Source organism: Trifolium pratense, linkage group LG7, assembly GCF_020283565.1.
Source record: "Trifolium pratense cultivar HEN17-A07 linkage group LG7, ARS_RC_1.1, whole genome shotgun sequence".
Taxonomy (NCBI): Eukaryota; Viridiplantae; Streptophyta; class Magnoliopsida; order Fabales; family Fabaceae; genus Trifolium; species Trifolium pratense.
Genome location: NC_060065.1, coordinates 25,255,906 through 25,279,631, shown reverse-complemented (window position 1 = coordinate 25,279,631; position 23,726 = coordinate 25,255,906). Strand labels below are relative to the sequence as shown.

General features: G+C 33.2%; 1 protein-coding gene and 1 long non-coding RNA gene across 7 annotated transcripts; one reads left to right on the top strand and one right to left on the bottom strand.

The window, feature by feature from the left end:
• Positions 1 to 151: 151 nt before the first annotated feature.
• LOC123897313 (myosin-2-like) lies at positions 152 to 17,629 on the top strand. Of its 6 annotated transcripts, XM_045947905.1 has the most exons (13): positions 5,693 to 5,859; positions 5,964 to 6,110; positions 6,494 to 6,790; positions 6,905 to 7,007; positions 7,348 to 7,405; positions 7,730 to 7,782; positions 11,116 to 11,164; positions 12,172 to 12,273; positions 13,282 to 13,383; positions 14,392 to 14,493; positions 15,853 to 16,701; positions 16,789 to 16,949; positions 17,411 to 17,629. In XM_045947905.1, the coding sequence occupies exons 4-11, from the start codon at positions 6,979 to 6,981 to the stop codon at positions 15,976 to 15,978; spliced, it is 621 nt and encodes a 206-aa protein (XP_045803861.1). In that variant the 5' UTR covers positions 5,693 to 5,859; positions 5,964 to 6,110; positions 6,494 to 6,790; positions 6,905 to 6,978; the 3' UTR covers positions 15,979 to 16,701; positions 16,789 to 16,949; positions 17,411 to 17,629. The 6 variants fall into 6 exon arrangements, 1 of the variants encoding a protein (XP_045803861.1); XR_006804943.1 differs by lacking the exons at positions 6,905 to 7,007; positions 7,348 to 7,405; positions 7,730 to 7,782; ... (5 more) ...; positions 16,789 to 16,949; positions 17,411 to 17,629 and adding exons at positions 152 to 414; positions 590 to 785; positions 1,023 to 1,121; ... (2 more) ...; positions 3,207 to 3,367; positions 3,560 to 4,417 and having other exon boundaries at positions 5,801 to 5,859; positions 6,494 to 6,880; XR_006804947.1 differs by lacking the exons at positions 6,905 to 7,007; positions 7,348 to 7,405; positions 7,730 to 7,782; ... (5 more) ...; positions 16,789 to 16,949; positions 17,411 to 17,629 and adding exons at positions 232 to 414; positions 590 to 785; positions 1,023 to 1,121; ... (2 more) ...; positions 3,207 to 3,657; positions 3,770 to 4,417 and having other exon boundaries at positions 5,801 to 5,859; positions 6,494 to 6,881.
• LOC123897314 lies at positions 4,720 to 5,400 on the bottom strand. The gene is made up of 2 exons (XR_006804948.1): positions 5,285 to 5,400; positions 4,720 to 4,914 (listed from the first exon to the last, which is right to left on the bottom strand). It is a non-coding gene; the product is annotated as an uncharacterized LOC123897314 (long non-coding RNA).
• Positions 17,630 to 23,726: the final 6,097 nt, after the last annotated feature.

Below are 23,726 nucleotides of genomic sequence, written 5' to 3'. Positions count from 1 at the left end.
TGATCATATAAACAATAGATGGTACATGTGATGAAAAAACACACGTGGAAATGAATCATTGGGCGCACATATGGACACAATGGCAAGACACAATTGGTTATAAGACAAAGGTGTGAATCACTAATTGGCTAGTTAATTAGGGTTTGTAATTAGGGTTGCAATGTTTATCATCTTTTATATATATATAGATGACCGATAGCCTAGCCGATTTTTACAGCTATGAAAGAAAAAAAAAAAATACAATCTCCTTCTCTCGTCTTCTTCACAGTCTCATATTCTCGCTGCAAAAACGTTCAACACATTCATCTCCCTATGTCGTCTTCTTCTCGTTTGATGTTGCTGCTAACACTTGCACGATCGTTCAACTCTTTCATCTTCTTCTTGTTCGACTGCCTCTCCTTCAAATTGGACAAGGTAATACAAAACCCTAACCTTTCAATTTCAATTTTCAATTACCACTTAATCCCTAATCCACAAAATTGGACAACGTAATACAAAACCCTAACCTTTCAATTTCTGGTTCCTATTCCCACAAAGAACAAACCCCTAATCTTTGCTCCTCTCTCTTTGCGGTGGCCATAACTCTCAGGTTTTGTTCGTCGTTGCCTCGTTCTTTCTCGCCCTTAGGTTTTGTTTTGGTGCTCTGACCTTGATCGCTTCGATGTTCTGTTCCTCGCACCGCCCTCACCCTCTCTTGCAATGCTGTTCAAGCCTCTCACAATCGCAGCCATCACTCACATCGAGTCACAACAGCTCTAGAACACGTTCTGATCAGGGAGATCCTTGTAAGTTTATGTTTTTGTGTGTTTTTGTTTTATGTATTCCTGTAGCATTTGTTAATGGAACCCCATCAATTTGAATTAGCATCTCATTTACTATTTCTGGCTTATTTATGTTTTATTATATGGTCCTTGTAATTGAAATTGAGTCTCAGGTGTACTCCGTGGTACACAATTTTACACAATTCTGTAGCTTCGTTTTATGCATTCGGGTCTTATAATAATTTCTATTATTTAATGTAGGTTTGAAAACATGGGAAATAGTTGTGGCTAAAGTCTATCCATGCCACAAGTTGTGTAGTTGAGGTTCGACCAACTTAGAGGCGAAAGCTTTTTTACCTTGTAAGTTTTTATAATTTAGTTGTCTCTACTCAAGAAGGTAGATCTTATCTTTCCTTCTCATTAAAGTCAATAAGATGTGCAAAAAAACAATCTAGAGGCCAATAATATACTACTTCTGTTTTTACACATTCATTCATTTCTTGTCTGCCTCCCACATCAGGGTATGTGTGTGTGTGTGTGTGTGTGTGTGATTCATTTCCATATTTTTAATTATTCTTTGTTAGTTTATCTCTGCTTATAAGTTATATGATCTGTTGTGTTTTGGTTAGCCTTGCAACAATTGTCAAACAATGAGGCTGCTTACTTAATCAAGTTATTAGATCATATTTATTATATTTTATATCTCTCATACTCCACACACTTTTTCTCTTTTCATCTCCAAGCTTTATTTCTTGTTTTATTAAGCTTTTTACTAACCTCTCCTGAATTATATTGAATTATTACAGCAACAAATTTATTTTAACTACTATATGAAGATGGAGAAAGATTAGAAAATCCAATATGGTAATATATGGACTCAATATTGAAGCATATGCATCTATTTGTAATGAGTATCACTGCAAATTATGAGGAGATCCAAAAGCGTTGATCTGTTGAAGTGTACGAAGTTGTATGATACATTGTTGCTTCATGGGAAGAGGCATGATAGTTGCTTGCTGATGTTGCTTACAAGAAAGGTATGTATGACTGTACATATATAAACACATGTACCATTGTTAGTCCCATACACGTTTAATATAGTATATGAATTTCTAGTCCCTTAAAGTAATAATTCTTTATCTTCATTTACCTTTATCAAGAAATAGTCTATTAGCACTGATATCTTCATTTACCTAAGTGTATGCCATTGAATGATTATAGAAATAGTCTATTAGCAACAAAGTGTTATTTTACTAAGCAAGTTGTCTAAATATTCATTTGGTTTTCCTTTAGCAATTAAATGATATTTTACGAGCTGCTATGGTTTGGTTTTGTTCTGCTATAGTTTTTTGTTAATTTCATTTTTGGGTTCAGTCTGCAAGAGTTTCAAGCTTTATCGTTGAAGTTTATTTTCAATTTATCACTTGTTCTTGTTTCCATAAGTTACTGAAATTTTTATCTAGTAGTTCTTGTTTCATTGGTTATGCAGCAAGTGAGCAAATGCATATTCACTACATTTGTAATGAAGCTATCATCCATTGCTAATAAGCACAACTTAATTACTTGCAGCTTTCTTATAGCGCATTTCCACTTTTGCTTACCATCAAACAATATCAGTTTTTCGCCTTCAATCTACTCAAGGTCAGGTCACTACAACATTTTAGATCTATCGCAACGCCTACATTTTGGAAAGTAAAAAAAAACTGTTTTCATAGTGTTGTAAGCAACAGTTTTCATATTTTGTTGCGGTAGCATATGAAAAATTTGTAAATCTTCTGCAACGGCTCTAAACCGTTCTTGTATAGTGAAAGAGAATGGTTTTTTATTACTTCTTTTCGGCAACACCGAAAAACCGTTCCAGTATAATTTCTATTTTTTTTATCATATAACCGTTCTCCTATTTTGGTGAGCGCCAGCTAATTTGTTTTTCAGCCAAATTTTCATTCTTATTTTTTTTTTTCTTTTCTGAATATCAAATAAAAATTCCGTTTTCTTTTATTTTAAGCAAAATTTCTCAAAATTTCATTCCAACTTTCAAATTCATCGTGTGTTTCAATTCTCAAAATCTCATCCCAACTCCAAATACTCAAATATCAAAATTCCTCTACTCCACATTCAGTTCTCTAATCGAGTATGGATTGATGCTGCTTCAAATCCAACGCGACCTTACCATCGATCGTGATCTGCTCACAACCCGCTTCAAAATTTTCAGAACCTGCTTCTCTCACGAACGTCATTGATCGCGACCCCTTCCAATTGTCCACTTCTTTCTCTTCTCACGAACCAAGAACCGCGTCTTCTCCAAGAATGCCTTCGAGACTCATGAACCCTTTTCTACTCCTTGAAACCCTTAAATTTCCAAAAAGCTCTAACACTTCTCTACTCCAATCCTAACATTCTGATTATTTTTTTCATCATCTTATTTGATTTAGTGATTTTGATTAGGTTTTTCTTCTAGAGTTTCCATTTGTGGTTTTGTTGATTTCTTCGAGGAGTCTTCTGTCGTTTGTGTTGAGGATTAAGAGATTTTGGCAACGAGAATTAATGGCCTCGTAAAGAGAATATCAGTAAATCCATATTACAGACTTTGGTTATATCTAGGTTAGGTATGCTTCCTTTACTTTTTATTTTCTCTAAGCTATTTGTTTGTTTAGAAGCTGATGTTAATTATTTAGTTCATAAACCTATTAAGGACTAGTTTGTTGGAAGTAGCGTATCAAGAGTTCAGTTTATTTGTATGAATTTTGCATGAAGCATAGATATTTATTTTGTTAGTGTGTTATTTATAAAAATGTTAGGAATCCCTTATGAAGATTGCTTTTACTTGGATGAATGCTATCATCTCAATGATGAAGGACCCTGATGCGGATAAAGCATTTGGATGGGTGCTTGAAATGTAATTTTCTATATCTTCTCTAAATTGTATTTATCCTTTCTTAGCCTCACAAGTCACAACTACTTGATTGACTTTTTATTCTATTTTGTATCATTGGTCATTATTGATATAGGTATTCTTATGTCATTTCATCAGCTTCTCATGTTGTTCATAACATATTATTCATGGAATTCTAGCATTGGTGCTGTCGTGAATTACCTAGTTTTCGATTTGAATTGTTCACTGAGTTAGACTACCTAGTTGGCAGGGGTTTGTGAATGTAGTTATGATTGTTTTATCTGTTTTTTCCAGGAAATCATTAAATATCTCACACACACACACACACACACACACACATATGTGTGTGTGTGTGTGTGTGTGTGTGTGGTATGTACTTATATAAATAAACATCATTAAGTTGACGAGGGATGTTTTTATCCATTTTAAGAGACCTCTGAGGAAGTTAGTCTATAGTGTAAAATTAGACGAGTGTTTAACAGATTAGTTAACGGTGGAAGCTGTGTTTTTCTCTGTTCATGCACAATATGCAGCTGTATTATGGATGAAGTTATAGTTAACTAGAATAAATAATGTGTGCACTTATGTTCTGCATTATGGATGAAGTTATAGTTAACTAGAATAAATAATGTGTAACTATCTTTTATATCGCAAATAGTCTTATTATTTTTGCATTATTTCATTTCTCCTGCAATTGAGAGGTTGTCTGGTGGCTTCATGGTCTGCTTCTCAACCCCGCAGATTGACTTTCTGTAGATCTGATGTAAGTGTAAATCAAGACGTGAAATATATTAGTTTTTTAAATTTTTTTTCTACTGCTATACATTTGGTGAAGTTTCACGAAATTATATAATTACGTTTGTTTTCCTTTTAATTTTTTTTTAATTTGGTAATAAATCATATAATAGCGCTTTTAGAAAAACGCTAATAAAAATGTTAGCCAATAATAGCGCTTGTGCAAAGCTATTGTATATGTCCTGTCCTTTTTTTTTAGTTGTTTTTTTATTTTTGTTTGAAATTACTTTTGACAATAAGCTCTAGAAATTTTAAAATAGTACCAATATATAAACTATCAAAATATATAATATTTCATTAGCTCTAATAAAACAAAAAACTCTTGTAATACATTCATTTCATAAACAAAACCGACTTGAACGCCATAGGATTTCTCGCTTGAATTTACGCAACAAGCAAGACTCGACTTGAATGCCTTAAGATTTCTCACTAAGTCAACACCATTGTCATGTTACTGAGAAGTCCCTGAAAAATTAAGAATATACTACATGGTTAATTACTCTTTTTTAATGATAGAATTGAACAATTTCAATACAAATAGCAGTATATTGATATTTCTCTCTAATACATCAATACAAAACAGCCCCCCCAATACCACCTAGGCCAACACCTAAACAATATGACATGAATTATACAAGAGCAACAAAGATCTAAACATAACAGAGGGAAAGGTACAAAAACATCAAGAAAAATTCCACTCTTACCGGCCAAGACAACAACTCTCAAAGAATGGACATATATAAAGCTAATTTCATTCTAAATTAACATCTAAGCTACTCATGCTAAATTTCTAAGATACAATGTAAGCAAAAGAATGCAGCCACATCAAACTTACAGTTTCTACCCTTAATCTGTTGCAGCCACATCAAACAAAAGAATGCAGTAAAAACATGGGAATGAAACAAAACTTGCAGGTTTTGAGGAACAATATTGTAAGCTTCTTACAATGGCCACACCTAGAAAAATAAAAACCAAATTGACAATTATAAGAAAAATATGCACCGTATATTTCAATGTTTCACCTTGACCTTTCAAATGCACCAACTAGTATGTGCTGTGACAAAACAGAAAAATGCATTATAATAGTAAAATTGACTAGCTAAAAGGTATGTATTTAAGCTGCTGCAAAAAAATAAGGGTAAGTATTTAAGAATTGGGCTATTATAGCCCCTCTTATTCTATGAAGTAGAAAGCAAAAGTAAAATTATCTTAAGTACCAAAAAGTAAAATCATAAATTACTTACCATAAGAATTAAAATAAAAGAAAATCATAAATAACATAAATTACTTATGTCATATCTCATATCCACTTAATTGATCTCATTTGCCCCCCTTTTCTGATTAATTTCAGTCCAATCCTGTTCTAGAAGCCTTTGGAAATGCATAGACTGTTAGAAACAATAATTCAAGGTAGGGGTTTTCCCTTATATTGGTGCAGTGCAAATTTTATACTTCTGTCTTATTTGTACTATTTTTTAACTCTCACTTGTGACTTATGCAATTGTTTTGGTAAGTTTGTGGAGATTCAGTTTGACCAGAAGGGATGAATTTCTGGAGCTGCTATCAGGACTTACCTGCTGGAAAGATCACGTGTTTGCCAGTTGTCGGATCCAGAGAGGAATTATCACTGTTTCTATATGCTTTGTGCTGCACCTCCAGAGGTAATTAAGTTTCTTTTGTGCTGAATCAAAATTAAGGTGGCAGAAAGATTGGAACAAATCAATATGTAAATGCAGAGCATTTGTTTATGCATACATTAATTGATTCCTGTATCGAATCATAAATATAAGTAACCGACAATCAGAGTGATATGTCTAGCAATGGACCTATGTAGTGGTTTGGTAGAAAACAAGAGTTGGTTTCTTTTCCTCATCATTTTTATGTATTATTTAAAACACTTATTGTTTGTTGTAAGATGTGGCCCTTTAGCTTAATTATAATAAAGCTTGCTGCTGTAACTGTTAATATTAAGTTTGTTTGTAACTTCTTTGGATTCAAGTTTTTTTATTTTTCCTGATATTTTTATATTATTTATCTTTGGCAGGTTGTTCAGAAGTACAAATTAGGAAACCCTAGAACCTTTCATTATCTAAATCAAACAAATTGCTATGAGTTGGAAGGATATGATGAATTTAAAGAATATTGTGATACAAGGAGAGCAATGATTTTGTTGGAATAAGTTCATAATGCTGTTCTTAAAGTGTGATCTGGAATACGATTCTCTTTGCAAGCGTATAATTGTTACTCGTGATGAAACTATTATAAAATGCCTGGATCCCGAAGCTGCTACACTGAGCCGAGATGCTTTAGCTAAGGTTGTGTACTCTAGGTTGTTTGACTGGTAAGTCTTTGAGCAGATAGCACCAAAATACAGCTTGAACCTTTGATTTATTTACTGATAAATTGGTCAATTTGTTCCAAGTTCTGTGCCTGTAAGTTTTGTCATCTTTTGCAGGCTACTTGATAAAATTAATAATTCAATTGGTCATGATCCTGACTCAAAGTCCTTAACCGGCGTGCTGGATATTTATGGTTTTGAGAGTTAAAAGACTAACCAGGTGCATTATTGCTGCACATTTTGTTCTGTAGTTAATGTGTATTAGGTTTTATATTGAGCCTAACTCATGCTTATGAAAGCAGTTTGTAAGGTGAGGGGTGAAACTTTATATAAACTCATTTTAGGTCTTTTAGATTTTCACTCCACTGTATTGCAAACCTCTCCAACTTGAATTACTCCATTTTTATCCCCTTAAAACATCCCAACATATCAATTAAACTTAATTCTAAAGAAATTTATTTCCTTGTCATCTATCAGTATTGATAGTCTATGTCTCTAATAAATAATGGTAGAGCTGTAGATTTTGTGTTTGATACCTAGCTGTTCTGTTTACGTTGCAGTTTTGAGCAGTTCTGTATTAATTTGACCAATGAAAAGCTCCAGCAACATTTCAATCAGGTTTGTTTGTGAGTGAGATTTTATTCTTGATAATTGTTGGCATCTCTAGTTTGTATATTCGAAACAGAGACCTAAGGATCGTTGAAGTTATGGGTTTTATATAATAATAATAGTAGAGAAAAAAGTACTTCAAATATTATTATTAATAATAACTTGATAGTTACTTAATACAAAAACTGAACGCTAAACCCCAAATATATAGGAGATAAACTAAGATACTCTAATGTAATATAAAGCTATTATAAGATATTTTATTCTATTCTATCAAGGATGCTTATTTCAACTCGTTTGACATGTGCTCTTGCAATGTTATCTATTCTGCAGCATGTTTTCAAAATGGAGCGAGAAGAATACAAGAAAGAGGAGATTGATTGGAGTTACTGATAGGACTCGATCTCGATTACGATTAAACATTGATCAAGTAGTAAAATATAGAACAAAATAAAGTGTTATATTGAATATCTCATAGAATCAAGGTGATTCTATGGCTGAAATTACAGTAGAAATAGAATGATAAAATGCAGAAAATGTAAAGATAGGCTAGGTAGTTCGAGACACCTAGAATCTCCCAAGTAGAGTGACTACTAAAATAATTGCCTAAAAACAATGGCAGGAACCTTCTCCTATTTAATCAATCAGATCCAGATCTATTTTCCCTTCCCTCACCGAATAAGGAAACATTCCTATAATGGTATGATTAGTTGTATCCTTCTTCCCACGTTTCCTTTTATAAAATCTGTCATAACTATCAATACCTCCCCCTTCAAAATTCTCCTTGTCCTCAAGGAGGAATCCTGAGAACTCTTTGTGCTCTTCAACTACCGGTTCCCATGAATTCTGAAAGGTATGTAGTCTCCTCCCTTTTACTAAAACCTCAACCTCCCCTTGTTCATTCCTTCTAATTACCATGGCTTCTTCAGGCTCATCATCCAGTCGACAAACTTCATTCAAACAAGTAACTTTAGCCATAAAAGCATTGACTTTCCCTGGGTCCCATGGTCTGATCAAAACTATTGTGTAGTTGGAAACCATTTCAAAACCAAACTTATAGTCTCCATTCCTTTTGTACACTGCTATCATTTCCTTCATAAAGTGAAGGTTATACGAAACTGTCATAAATGGAACCAAGACCTTGTGTATCCATGAATCATGCCCACACTTCCAATTCATCTCAATCAAAGCACTCACAAAAACATCTTCCAATATATCAAATATATTGAATATAGTAAGGAGAGAAAACTCATTTAAAACATCAAATATTGCTTTGTCTGCATTTCCCCAGAACTTGACAACCCCATAGTCATTTACTGTATCCTCCTCACAAAAAATCATGTTATTGTAACTTGATATAATTTTAGGTAAATAAGAGAAGGAAACATCCAATTCATCTCTCAAGCTTGTTGTTGTCACATATAGTTGCTCTGTTGATTCCATACTGGTGGAAAGAAAACTACATTCCCCTTCACGAATCAAATAAGAATTATCAAAGTTAAAGCCAAGAGATGTTAGAACCCTTGCTGCAATGTCTTGAATATATGAAGGTACGCTGAAAAGTGCATCTGTTGCTAGGTTTGCCTCCATCTCAATGTTTTTATCTTCACAGTAAGCCAAACCAGTTACAAAACTTAACATAATAACCACAGGCCAGTCTAAGTCAAGCTTCATAATTTCCATTCTTCTATTTTTTGATGCAAGAGCTACATGGAAAAAATTTCTCCTATTCATGATCTTTTCTCTACTCTCCTTATTAATGAACATAAGTACTTTCTCACCTCTCAGTAATGTTTCAGTGTTCGGGGACCTTTCCACTAATTCCTCAAAAATTATGAGAGCACCATGACTCATCAAAGCATTAGTTGATAGTTCACATGGACCATTGGTGGGATTTATCATAAAATTGTAATTTTTCTTAGTAGCTGCTAATTGAGGTTTTGAAAAATGATCAAGGTTACTAACCTTTGCCATGAACTTGAATAATAAAGAAGTTTCCTCTGCATTTATTTTAGATAATTGTTCTCTAGAAGAAAACAATTTTTTTCCAGGATGTGGAGTTGAAAAGTAATCCTTCCTTCTAAGCTTCAAATTCCCATCATCCTTCCTTATGGCCCGATTGTTTTTAAAGCCCAATAACTTTATGCCAACCCATATTACTACTTTCTTCAAATTCAAACAAAAATTATCTTGGGTCTGACCCACAAGGTTAAAAAATTGACCAAAGTCTCCTTGCAATTTGTAACCATGACACATAACAGATGATAAAGGGTGTCCACTAAGTGGCACATGGGAGAGAAGATGGGATGTGTGCTGACCTGCTGAGAACACGTGTAACAAGATGCTACTACTGTGCAAAATGGACTGCAAAGATTTGTACATCTGGCCCCTTGATTTTAGGAATATGCCCAACTTGCATATTTCCGACTTTGCCCCTTGGCCTCTCCTCAGATTCGCAAATTCCTTCAACCAAGGAAAGTCTTCGACGACGGCGGTCTCAACTAACGGCGTCCCGACGGCGGTTGGTGGCAATTCGTCGTCCGGTGGCTTGGGTGGTGGTATGATTGTGATATGAGAACAATCCACATGCCTCCTTCGTAAACTCTCCTTCAGCTGAGTCGGGTTTCTCAATGGTTGTTTCCATGGTGATTCGTCCATTATCTCCTTCCACAGTGATTCCTCTGATCGTGGATGTACCGAAATCCCTGGGTTCCACGTTTTGTGAATTACTCCAACCACGATGAGCAGATTCGGATCCGGTGATTTTGCTTGCGGTGGAACCGTAGCAACTGAGTCGCAGTATGGCGGCTCTAACGTGTCCGATGGTTGTTCTGATAGCAGTCCCGACAGTTTTGGTGGTGGCTTGGTCGGTGGTTCCAAAGCAACCACTTGCTCTGTTTTCTGCATCACACTCATCTTTTCTGTCGCAACCTTCACACCAGTTTCAGATACATTCACTTCTGTTTTCGGCTGAAACTCAGATTTGTTGAGGTGAATTTCTTCTTTGCGGTCGTAGAATATATCGTTACCACCATCAGTTTGCGGTGGTTGAGATCGTGAGTCCCACGACCACGTGCTATTATCGCTCCATTCCTCTTCTTCGTCATAGTGGTGCACCCTTTCCCGTGGTCGCCCCCGACGACGTTTACAACGATCCCGTTGTTCTAGAATGAGCTCGCGAATCTGCTCCACCGTGACTGGTGGCGGTCGTGATTGTTGTTCCAGAACCAATTGACGAAGCTGCTCAACTGCAACTTCAGCTTTGCTCATCCTTTGTTCTAACGCATCAACACGTTTCTCCATTCGGTGATTGGATTTTGGGTTGTAACCAAAGCTCTGGATACCAATTGATAGGACTCGATCTCGATTACGATTAAACATTGATCAAGTAGTAAAATATAGAACAAAATAAAGTGTTATATTGAATATCTCATAGAATCAAGGTGATTCTATGGCTGAAATTACAGTAGAAATAGAATGATAAAATGCAGAAAATGTAAAGATAGGCTAGGTAGTTCGAGACACCTAGAATCTCCCAAGTAGAGTGACTACTAAAATAATTGCCTAAAAACAATGGCAGGAACCTTCTCCTATTTAATCAATCAGATCCAGATCTATTTTCCCTTCCCTCACCGAATAAGGAAACATTCCTATAATGGTATGATTAGTTGTATCCTTCTTCCCACGTTTCCTTTTATAAAATCTGTCATAACTATCAGTTACATTGAATTTGTTGACAATCAAGATATTTTGGATCTCATTGAAAAGGTTTTTCCTTCTATTATCATAACCATTATGTTGAATGGCTGTCTCTTTTAACAAACATTTGTGTAAGATGCTCATTTCTTTTATGTGCACTAAATGTGGAGGGTGAGGGTTGTAAAAGTTGGTTGTGTCTCAAATAGATAGAACTATAGAAGGGATTAGCTTAGCTCGTGATAGAATCTTTTATTTGGTAGTGTGGCTTCCCGAATCTTTTCCTGGATGGTGACTTTAAATGATTATGTAGCAGAATTGTTACCAAAAAACTAAGTCTAACCATGCACTAATGCATGCCGTGCATGCCTATCCATTTATTTAATTATAAGAGAAATGAGTGAACATAAAAAATTCGATATTTGAAATATTTGCTCTATGAAAAAAAAACATTAACTTTTGAGGAGTTTTAAAATTTTAAAATTTTAAATTTCTACTCACTAAATACAGTTCCCTTTTCAGGATAATATTTATATTTTGTAGATATCTGTGACACTTTTTCATGTTAATATAGAAAAAGATAGGAGATAAAAGACCCATGCAGTTTCAATTTACTATAAAACTAAACTTTTAAGAAAGTATGCTTAACATCAAGTGTTTGGATGGGTGATAAACAGGGATTGGTCGATGACTATGATTAAAGGCATGGTAATATGTTTTAAAGGCACAACATTTTGTGTTTGTTATCCAGAAGTTTAAAAAATGAGACCTTTATTTGTAAATGTGATCTTTGGAGAAAAATGAAACAAGTTTTTTCGTACTTTTGAAGAAAAAAAAAAGGCCCTGGGTATTTTTTCTTTACTAATATTTAAAGGATGCCTACTGTTATATAATTTGATTTTGAATAAAAAATAGTTATCAAAATTTATGTATTAATTTATCGTATATAATATATAGGAGATAAACTAAGATACTCTAATGTAATATAAAGCTATTATAAGATATTTTATTCTATTCTATCAAGGATGCTTATTTCAACTCGTTTGACATGTGCTCTTGCAATGTTATCTATTCTGCAGCATGTTTTCAAAATGGAGCGAGAAGAATACAAGAAAGAGGAGATTGATTGGAGTTACATTGAATTTGTTGACAATCAAGATATTTTGGATCTCATTGAAAAGGTTTTTCCTTCTATTATCATAACCATTATGTTGAATGGCTGTCTCTTTTAACAAACATTTGTGTAAGATGCTCATTTCTTTTATTTGCACTAAATGTGGAGGGTGAGGGTTGTAAAAGTTGGTTGTGTCTCAAATAGATAGAACTATAGAAGGGATTAGCTTAGCTCGTGATAGAATCTTTTATTTGGTAGTGTGGCTTCCCGAATCTTTTCCTGGATGGTGACTTTAAATGATTATGTAGCAGAATTGTTACCAAAAAACTAAGTCTAACCATGCACTAATGCATGCCGTGCATGCCTATCCATTTATTTAATTATAAGAGAAATGAGTGAACATAAAAAATTCGATATTTGAAATGTTTGCTCTATGAAAAAAAAAACATTAACTTTTGAGGAGTTTTAAAATTTTAAAATTTTAAATTTCTACTCACTAAATACAGTTCCCTTTTCAGGATAATATTTATATTTTATAGATATCTGTGACACTTTTTCATGTTAATATAGAAAAAGATAGGAGATAAAAGACCCATGCAGTTTCAATTTACTATAAAACTAAACTTTTAAGAAAGTATGCTTAACATCAAGTGTTTGGATGGGTGATAAACAGGGATTGGTCGATGACTATGATTAAAGGCATGGTAATATGTTTTAAAGGCACAACATTTTGTGTTTGTTATCCAGAAGTTTAAAAAATGAGACCTTTATTTGTAAATGTGATCTTTGGAGAAAAATGAAACAAGTTTTTTCGTACTTTTGAAGAAAAAAAAAAGGCCCTGGGTATTTTTTCTTTACTAATATTTAAAGGATGCCTTCTGTTATATAATTTGATTTTGGATAAAAAATAGTTATCAAAATTTATGTATTAATTTATCGTATATAATATATAGGAGATAAACTAAGATACTCTAATGTAATATAAAGCTATTATAAGATATTTTATTCTATTCTATCAAGGATGCTTATTTCAACTCGTTTGACATGTGCTCTTGCAATGTTATCTATTCTGTAGCATGTTTTCAAAATGGAGCGAGAAGAATACAAGAAAGAGGAGATTGATTGGAGTTACATTGAATTTGTTGACAATCAAGATATTTTGGATCTCATTGAAAAGGTTTTTCCTTCTATTATCATAACCATTATGTTGAATGGCTGTCTCTTTTAACAAACATTTGTGTAAGATGGTCATTTCTTTTATTTGCACTAAATGTGGAGGGTGAGGGTTGTAAAAGTTGGTTGTGTCTCAAATAGATAGAACTATAGAAGGGATTAGCTTAGCTCGTGATAGAATCTTTTATTTGGTAGTGTGGCTTCCCGAATCTTTTCCTGGATGGTGACTTTAAATGATTATGTAGCAGAATTGTTACCAAAAAACTAAGTCTAACCATGCACTAATGCATGCCGTGCATGCCTATCCATTTATTTAATTATAAGAGAAATGAGTGAACATAAAAAATTCGATATTTGAAATGTTTGCTCTATGAAAAAAAAAACATTAACTTTTGAGGAGTTTTAAAATTTTAAAATTTTAAATTTCTACTCACTAAATACAGTTCCCTTTTCAGGATAATATTTATATTTTATAGATATCTGTGACACTTTTTCATGTTAATATAGAAAAAGATAGGAGATAAAAGACCCATGCAGTTTCAATTTACTATAAAACTAAACTTTTAAGAAAGTATGCTTAACATCAAGTGTTTGGATGGGTGATAAACAGGGATTGGTCGATGACTATGATTAAAGGCATGGTAATATGTTTTAAAGGCACAACATTTTGTGTTTGTTATCCAGAAGTTTAAAAAATGAGACCTTTATTTGTAAATGTGATCTTTGGAGAAAAATGAAACAAGTTTTTTCGTACTTTTGAAGAAAAAAAAAAGGCCCTGGGTATTTTTTCTTTACTAATATTTAAAGGATGCCTTCTGTTATATAATTTGATTTTGGATAAAAAATAGTTATCAAAATTTATGTATTAATTTATCGTATATAATATATAGGAGATAAACTAAGATACTCTAATGTAATATAAAGCTATTATAAGATATTTTATTCTATTCTATCAAGGATGCTTATTTCAACTCGTTTGACATGTGCTCTTGCAATGTTATCTATTCTGCAGCATGTTTTCAAAATGGAGCGAGAAGAATACAAGAAAGAGGAGATTGATTGGAGTTACATTGAATTTGTTGACAATCAAGATATTTTGGATCTCATTGAAAAGGTTTTTCCTTCTATTATCATAACCATTATGTTGAATGGCTGTCTCTTTTAACAAACATTTGTGTAAGATGCTCATTTCTTTTATTTGCACTAAATGTGGAGGGTGAGGGTTGTAAAAGTTGGTTGTGTCTCAAATAGATAGAACTATAGAAGGGATTAGCTTAGCTCGTGATAGAATCTTTTATTTGGTAGTGTGGCTTCCCGAATCTTTTCCTGGATGGTGACTTTAAATGATTATGTAGCAGAATTGTTACCAAAAAACTAAGTCTAACCATGCACTAATGCATGCCGTGCATGCCTATCCATTTATTTAATTATAAGAGAAATGAGTGAACATAAAAAATTCGATATTTGAAATATTTGCTCTATGAAAAAAAAAACATTAACTTTTGAGGAGTTTTAAAATTTTAAAATTTTAAATTTCTACTCACTAAATACAGTTCCCTTTTCAGGATAATATTTATATTTTGTAGATATCTGTGACACTTTTTCATGTTAATATAGAAAAAGATAGGAGATAAAAGACCCATGCAGTTTCAATTTACTATAAAACTAAACTTTTAAGAAATTATGCTTAACATCAAGTGTTTGGATGGGTGATAAACAGGGATTGGTCGATGACTATGATTAAAGGCATGGTAATATGTTTTAAAGGCACAACATTTTGTGTTTGTTATCCAGAAGTTTAAAAAATGAGACCTTTATTTGTAAATGTGATCTTTGGAGAAAAATGAAACAAGTTTTTTCGTACTTTTGAAGAAAAAAAAAAGGCCCTGGGTATTTTTTCTTTACTAATATTTAAAGGATGCCTTCTGTTATATAATTTGATTTTGAATAAAAAATAGTTATCAAAATTTATGTATTAATTTATCGTATATAAAAAAACTTTTTAATTTGAAATGCTTTTTATTTTTTTATTATATAGTCATAATTTTTAAATTATACATTCTTTTTTAAAATATAAAAGTAATTAAAAATATTTATGTGATTATAAAATTTTATCTAATAATAATATCAAATTTCTTTGACAATTGTCAATTAGAACCTTTAATTCTCTTTGTATGAATCCCCTTTATTTCTCTTTTTGACAGAATATGATTTGGTTTTCATCCTCCTTATGCACTTTTGATATCCTTGTTCCTATGTCCTGCAGCAACACTACATTCGTTGTGTTGTGTTAGACCCGATAATCTTGTCAAGCCAGCAATTTTTTAGCACAAAAATGTTTTGCAGCAAATGCGCTGTGGAGGAAGTCTGCTTGCACTTTTGTCCTGATCTGGATCATATAGTTAAAGTGATAATTGAGGTTTAAATTGTAGCTTGTGAGTTTGTGCTTATTACATAGTATGCCTGCTTGTAGGGTGTCATGGAGGCAATCAGGATAAGTTGCGCTGGCTATCCCACCAGAAAAACGTTTGATGAATTCGTGGATCGATTCAGGCTTCTTGCACCTGAAGCTTTGGATCGTAGGTATATAAGTTGTTAATCTTCCTTGTCACTGCTTGCAAGAAGGTTGTTGCTGCATTAGTTGATTGCTTCTGTATTTGCACAGGTTGCAATTTATTGTTGTTTTCATGTCTTTGCCTAATTATATTGCAATTTGCTTCAGTTTTCATGTATATGCTTTAATTAGATTAGATTGGAACCGTGATATGCAAGCAAATCTCACAAGAGACTTGTGATAAAGGTTGTTTGTATGATTGTTTTTTATGACTAATAGGTTAGTCCAGTGAAATGCGGAAGGATTCAAGTTGATGGTGATCGGTGAAATGATACTGGTTTTATAAGTAGTTAAATCATCTCAAAAGATAAGCCATTTTTTAAATAGATTTGAAACACTTGATTCTTTACTTCTAATTTTGTGATAGAATTTGTAACTGATGATGTTAATGTTTAAGGCACGAACCACCTGTGATGGCTTGTGTTTGGGGTCTAAGCTTAAATAGGATATAAGCTTAAAAGGTAATTGTTCTAACTCAGTTTCATGCTCTGCTTGGTTTAATTAATATCATACACTTATGCATGAATTTTTCGTCGCTTCATACACTAACTGGTTTGAATCGGTGTTTGATGTTAGATCTGGACTCGCATTACTAGATTCGTGAGATTTCGCTTCTCAAGTCCATTGGGAACAAATAGATCTTTTCCGGATATAAATAGCAGCAAACAGAGGGTTATTATACCTAGCACAAAGTGGGAACAAATGAAGGTGACAAACCATCAGCTATATGTCATGGTTTCTTCTTTTTTGTCTTATTCAGGCTATTTCATTAATACCAATGTTCATGTTTTGCAGCTACAATTTAATTTGGGGAAGAGCTAAGCTATGTCTCGGTGCTAATTTGGATGCTGTTTTCATTTGTATTCGCCATTTTTCTAGAGATGGTGGAGACAGCAAAGTAAAGCTAAGAAATTTAAAGTCAAAGAGCTTGTCAACTCGGGTCAGCTCGAATTCATGTATGTAATCTAATTACTAGTTTGTGTATCATTGCTTTTCAAATTCATGTTTGCAGTTTATGTTTAACATTACAGTAGCTAATGATTGGGGTATGGATCGTTAGTTGTCTTTCAGAATAGCACGCGTTCACCAAAATTAGTAAGTTAGAACCGTTGGATGAAGATGAGACGAATAATATTTTAAGTTGGATAAATTGGGTTTTGGGATTTGATCCATTTGATTGTCATTCAATTATTCTGATTTGCGACGGGTGGTTATACATAAATTATATGCAAGTTTCCCTGATTAATGATTATACATAAATTCCCTCTATTTGTAAGCTTAATCATATGAGTTCAATGATATATGCCATTGATAAATCTGTTATATATTATCTTAAACTTTCTTATTTGGTCTTTCTACTCCAAAATATATTTGTTCCTAATATGAAGAACTAATCTGCATTTTCACTACCTTTTAGGCCAAAAGAGATGAAGAAATTGGTCTTAAAGTTCGTTTAAGAGTGCAAAAGAGCAAGGTAGCCCCAATATTACCGGCGGACAAAAGCAGTAAAGGCCACCCAAAGGGCACTACACTTTGGCAAAATTGTGAAGAAGCCTCAAAAGAAATCTAATAAATCTAATCCTTCGCGAAAGCCTTCCTCTTCAAGGACAGAAGAAATGCGGGAGCTATTCCAGACTGACATGAAGGATAAAAAGCCGAAACAGAGAGGTTCTGGAACAGGAAAGAAGGCGAAGCAATCATTCGAAAGCAAGTCAAGGTATATCATTTAAAAAATCTAACATTTGAACTGAAATATCTTAGCTACTGAAGTTTGAAATTTGAATTGGATTTATTTATCTTTTTTCAGGGACAATGATTTGCACAGGTTACTTTTTATGCCTAATGGCCTACCAGACGGTGCTGAGTTGGCTTACTATGTCAAAGGACACGTGTCTTGATATTATCTCTTGATATTTTGTGTTTATGGATTGATCTGCACATTATTTTTGTTTTTCTTAAATATGTGACTTGAATGATGTGCTTTTCAGAAACTACTTGGAGGTTACAAACAAGGAAATGGTATAGTCTGTGGTTGTTGTGATGTTGAGGTATGGTCATATACCTATCGGCACCAACTACCTTATTTTTGTACAAGTGAAAATGCTAAGATAAGCTTTATGATTTTTGTTCACGTGTAAACAGATAAGCCCTTCACAGTTTGAAGCCCATGCTTGAATGGCGGCTTGGCGTCAACCGTGAGTAAACTGTTAAATAACTAAATTGACTTTTCTATTTTTCTTAATCTCAAAATGCTTTTTGTTCTTTTGCAGTTACTGCCACATATATACTTCCAATGGATTTGCATAGTGGTCACCATTTGGTAGAAGATCAGAATGCTACTGTAAGTGCATTAGTTTCTACTCTTATCTACATTCTCTTTCTATAGCATGCCAGCTTTTATGTTGAATGGTATCTAAAATGAGTATCGTTGCAGGAAACACAGACTGACACACCTGTGAAAAAGTTCGGTACAGAGTCTGATAGCAAATTAAGGAGATCATACATTGAACATCAACATGCTTATGCTTAAAATTTTACATCTAATATTTCAGTTCTTTATGCTACTATGTTCATCTTTTTAACTCTAATTTCAAATGTAGGAAAATGTTGATTCCCTTATCAATTGTGTTATGAAAAATATTGGATTCCATCATGGAAAGCCTATTGCTGCATTCACCATTTACAAATGTATTCTCCACTGGAAATCATTTGAAGCTGAAAGGACAAGTGTATTTGATCGCCTTATCCAGATGATTGGTTCTGCAATTGAGGTAATTTTTTTATTTTTATTTTTATTTAGAGATATACAAGTATAGTACTTTGAACCTTCCCCTAATAACTTGAGCTTTTAGGAAAATTAATGCTTGATATATGATTCTAATTTTCAGTCAAAGTCTATTTTGATTATCCGGTTTATTTTTGCATCAAGAAGGATTACATAAAAATGATTGACATGGCCAGTGGACGTGGTGGGCAAATGCAATTAGCTTTTCTTTTGCATGAAAGATTTTGAGGCTGGGCTCCGAGACTTTAAAACTCGTGTAGCCTATTATGAGAAGGCAAGTCTTTCATATATACTTCTAATGACTGTTCTAGGTGAGCTTTCACTTTAAATAATGCTGATTTTGTATTCCTAGGTTTATGAGACGGTAGAAAAAGGATTACAACTTAATGATTTTCATAATCTTCTCTCAATTTTATTTTCAGTTTCAATGAATTTATATTTCAATTTCTAACTTAGGGTGCAAACTTAGTTGTTGTTATTGATGTTTGTTCTCAACTGAATTGATTTGCTTGAGTGTTGAGTATATGATTTGTTAAAGTAATATAAGTATGGATTTCTTTTCAATCTCATTAAGTTGTTGCTGCATCAGTTGATTGCTTCTGTATTTGCACAGGTTGCAATTTGTTGTTGTTGTCTTCATGTCTATGCCTAATTATATTGAAATTTGCTTCAGTTTTCATGTATATGCTTAATTAGATTAGATTGGAACCGTGATATGCAAGCAAATCTCACAAGAGACTTGTGATAAAGGTTGTTTGTATGATTGTTTTTATGACTAATAGGTTATCCAGTGAAATGTGGAAGGATTCAAGTTGATGGTGATCGGTGAAATGATACTGGTTTTATAAGTAGTTAAATCATCTCAAAAGATAAGCCATTTTTTAAATAGGTTTGAAACACTTGATTCTTTGCTTCTAACCTTGTGATAGAATTTGTAACTGATGATGTTAATGTTTAAGGCATGAACCACCTATGATGGCTTGTGTTTGGGGTCTAAGCTTAAATAGGATATAAGCTTGAAAGGTAATTGTTCTAACTCGGTTTCATGCTCTGCTTGGTTTAATTAATATCACACACTTTTGCATGAATTTTTCGTTGCTTCATACACTAACTGGTTTGAATCGGTGTTTGATGTTAGATCTGGACTCGCATTACTAGATTCGTGAGATTTCGCTTCTCAAGTCCATTGGGAACAAAAAGATCTTTTCCGGATATAAATAGCAGCAAACAGAGGGTTATTATACCTAGCACAAAGTGGGAACAAATGAAGGTGACAAACCATCAGCTATATGTCATGGTTTCTTCTTTTTTGTCTTATTCAGGCTATTTCATTAATACCAATGTCATGTTTTGCAGCTTAATCAATTTAATTTGGGGAAGAGCTAAGCTATGTCTCGGTGCTAATACTTTTGAAATTTAACATTTTGGGCTAAACTATTTTATACTCCCTCCGGTCATATATATATAAGGAACACTTTGGAAATAACACCTGACATTTTATTATTTTTAATAAAAAAAATAAGCCTCCTTGGTATGTGTGTTTTTTTCAATGTGTTCCTTATATATAGGACCGGAGGGAGTATAATGTTATTGAACATTTGCAATTCCATGATTTGATGTTTTTTTTTTTGTTTGAATGGCAATTTCTGTGCCATATGATACACCTGTAAATGCAACTAATCTAATCTTGATATCTCCTATTATTTCATATTATAATGCAACTGATAAACATTATACTTGCTCTCTCTGTACTCATGCAATAAAATTCAAGGATTGAACCTAACCGGGATATCTTGGAACCTCGCATTATAATCTACAAATTTGAAGATAATGTAAGTCCTTTTATGTTTGAAGTTCTAGCAGTATGGTGTGTTCACTGTATTGTCATGAAATGATTTACTTTCTTTCAGTGATGTCAGTTCCAACTGCATAATGAGTGAAATAATGACGGTTTACCTCCCAATGCAACCCATATGTAACCCTGCTGTTCTAATGATTTTGTTCCTGCATGGTCAAATTCAGTTTAGTCGTGTTCATACTTCAAGGAACAGTAAGTTTAGTCCTTGATCAAAGTTTACTTCATTATCCATTGACAGAATTGGTTTTATTCTTTATCTTTTGGCAGTTTTAATCATCGTTTTCTAATGGATGATATCAACTTATTCAGAATGGGATTTCTCGTGGTCTTGGTGGTGCTAGCCTAGAAGTTGTCCTTTATGGACGGGTGACTTTTACTTTTTTGTATCCATTATTTTATTTAATTTTAATTTTTAGTGAACTTTCGATATGAAGTTATGGATTAATTATTAAATGTCCCTGTCTGTGAACAGAAAGTCATCTGCCTTTCAACAGGAATGGATTCAAATTTTTCACAAATGGCGGTGGTCTTGGGAAGCCTGACTTCAAAGATATCTTAGAGCGGGTTGCAAACATATACAATCAATTTACATAAGTAGAAAGTTCGACACTTTCTAAGAGAGTAGCTTCATTATCTACTAAGACAGTTGATTACATGACTGTGTATACATCTGATTATATTCAAGGTTATCTTTCCTTTCTTTTCCTTGTTTCAGTTAAGAAAATAGATTCTAGTTTTGCACATATCGTTGTCTTGACACTTTAAATTGCTTTGTAGTGGACAAAGCGACTTTGTGAACATGCTACCTTAGTTAGTTACCTTAGAGAGGACTGTGAATGTATTTCTTATAGATTTATTTGGATGCTGTTTTCATTTGTATCGTCCTTGCAACAACATCTTTTGATTGCACACCGATCCAATTTGAATATAGTATCTTTGATTTCAGGGAAAATGGTAGAGAATCTTGGACTTTAATGAGATAAGATGGAACCTAAAGAGAGAAACCCTTACTTGCACTAGCTAGTTGCCACCTTAGGCTATGTTTGGATTGGTGGTACAAAATGGAATGGAGCGGAATGGAATATAATGGAATGGAGTGGAACGGAGCGGAATGGAGTAAAGATACCATTCCATTGTTTGGATATATTTTATAAATATTCATTCCATTGCATACACCCCAATTTGGAGGGGAAAGAAAATTAGAAGATTGGATGGTATGGGATGGAATGGGTTCCATTGTGTTCCATTCGACTCCATTCATTTTTTGCAAATCCAAACAATGGAACTTAGTTAGTTACAGTTGTTGGTCTTTGAAATTACCAGAGAATCAATAGTTTGGCTGACACGTTCTTACTAGTTTCTTAAATTTACTTAGTACATTGCTCAACGGTGGCCTAAAGTTCTATATGTTTCCTTTACCTTTACCTATGTCAATTATTTTTTTATTTCCCTTTTTTTATCAGTCCCCTCCTTTAATTTTTCAATATCCCTCTCAAAACTTTCACTCTCCCTCTCTGAGTTTTTGAACATATCCCCACTTTCCTTTCTTGTAAACACATGAGGAAAACAAATCCCTCAACTATGTCACTCCCACTCTCCATCGTGTCTTGTCTCGAGTACGATAGATCGAGTCTAGCTCGCATTCGTCTTCTCTTCCATGCCTCTCGGATTTCTCCCATGTTTCAGCAACACATGTAACCTCAGGTAAACCATTCCTCTTCAGATACAATTAGGTTGATTTGACTGTCAAATCCTAAAATCAAACAAGAATCTGGTTAACTAGTTGAGGTATTCTATTGATATAACAATTTCACTCTCTACTTATTTCTTAACATTTGGGGAAAAAAACCCTAAACTTTATGCCTTCCATTTTTGTTGGTTTGCTGATTTTAAGTTCTCCTATTTAATGAATTTAAGTTCTCCTAATTAATGAATTTAAGTTCTCCTTCTTTAGTTGTTTCTAAACCTTCTCCTTTGGGTGTTTTTAATTGTTTATGATCAACTAATTTGTTTTGTTTTGTTTTTCTTATGTTTTATTTTCTATTTTTCTAATCTTTCATTTCCTTGAGAAGTTAGATTTTTTTATTGAGAATGGAGCTAATCATTTGTAACCCTATTGATTGTTTGAGTTGCTATGGTTTTTGTCCATAGCTTGTTGAAGTTGTTGTGGTTTTTTATTGTGATACAATAGTCATATAACTTATTTCTAGATGTAGTACTAGTGTATCTTTGTTGTGTCTACTTACTTCAGCTTGCAAAAAATTAGTGCTACTAATTTGATTCATTTGTTGTGATTCAATAATTAAATAATCATATAATAATGTCGAAATCACACATATCTTGATAGTACTACATTTGATAATTTTTTAGTGCTATTAAGCTGATTGATTTTAGTAGTAATGCATTTGATAGTTGATTCATTTCAATTGAGTACACTAAATATATGCAGTAACCTCTTTTAACTATATTTGATTGACAATATGTAGCAAGGTGCAGAATTCTCAGGCAAGGGAAGATTTTGGTTTGACTTGGAATGGTAAGAATTCATAGGCTAACAAATTGCCTCCTGCCCCGCCATCTCTACTACTGAGATTTAGGGAGAGTCTCGTAGTGGCTTCATAAAATGTTAATAGGATTGAAAATAAAGAAAAAACCCAAAACCATAGTTCATGGCTTTACATTTGGATAAAGTTAAGACTAATTTTTTTTATCAATTGGTGTATCAATTAAGGAATGAATCTGATGGAAGACTAATCTTATCTCTAGTCTTTTCTATTGTCTAACTGTCTATATACATTCATATACTTCTTTTATTAATTGCAAATTAGTGTCCTCTCCACTGTTGTTTATTATAGCATACAATTATGTCCATCTATGTTCATGGCAATATTGTTTTGTTGAGCTCTTTATGTGTGATCGAGTCTCAGGTGTTTAAAAGTGACAATGCTTAGAAGTGAGAATAAGCAAACCAAGTTTGTGATTTTCAAATTCTATTTTTAATTTATAGTGTTTTGTTTGTTTATTATTCTATTAAAATTAAAATATTAATATCATTATCACAGATAATCATGATACTAACGCTCAGTTGCC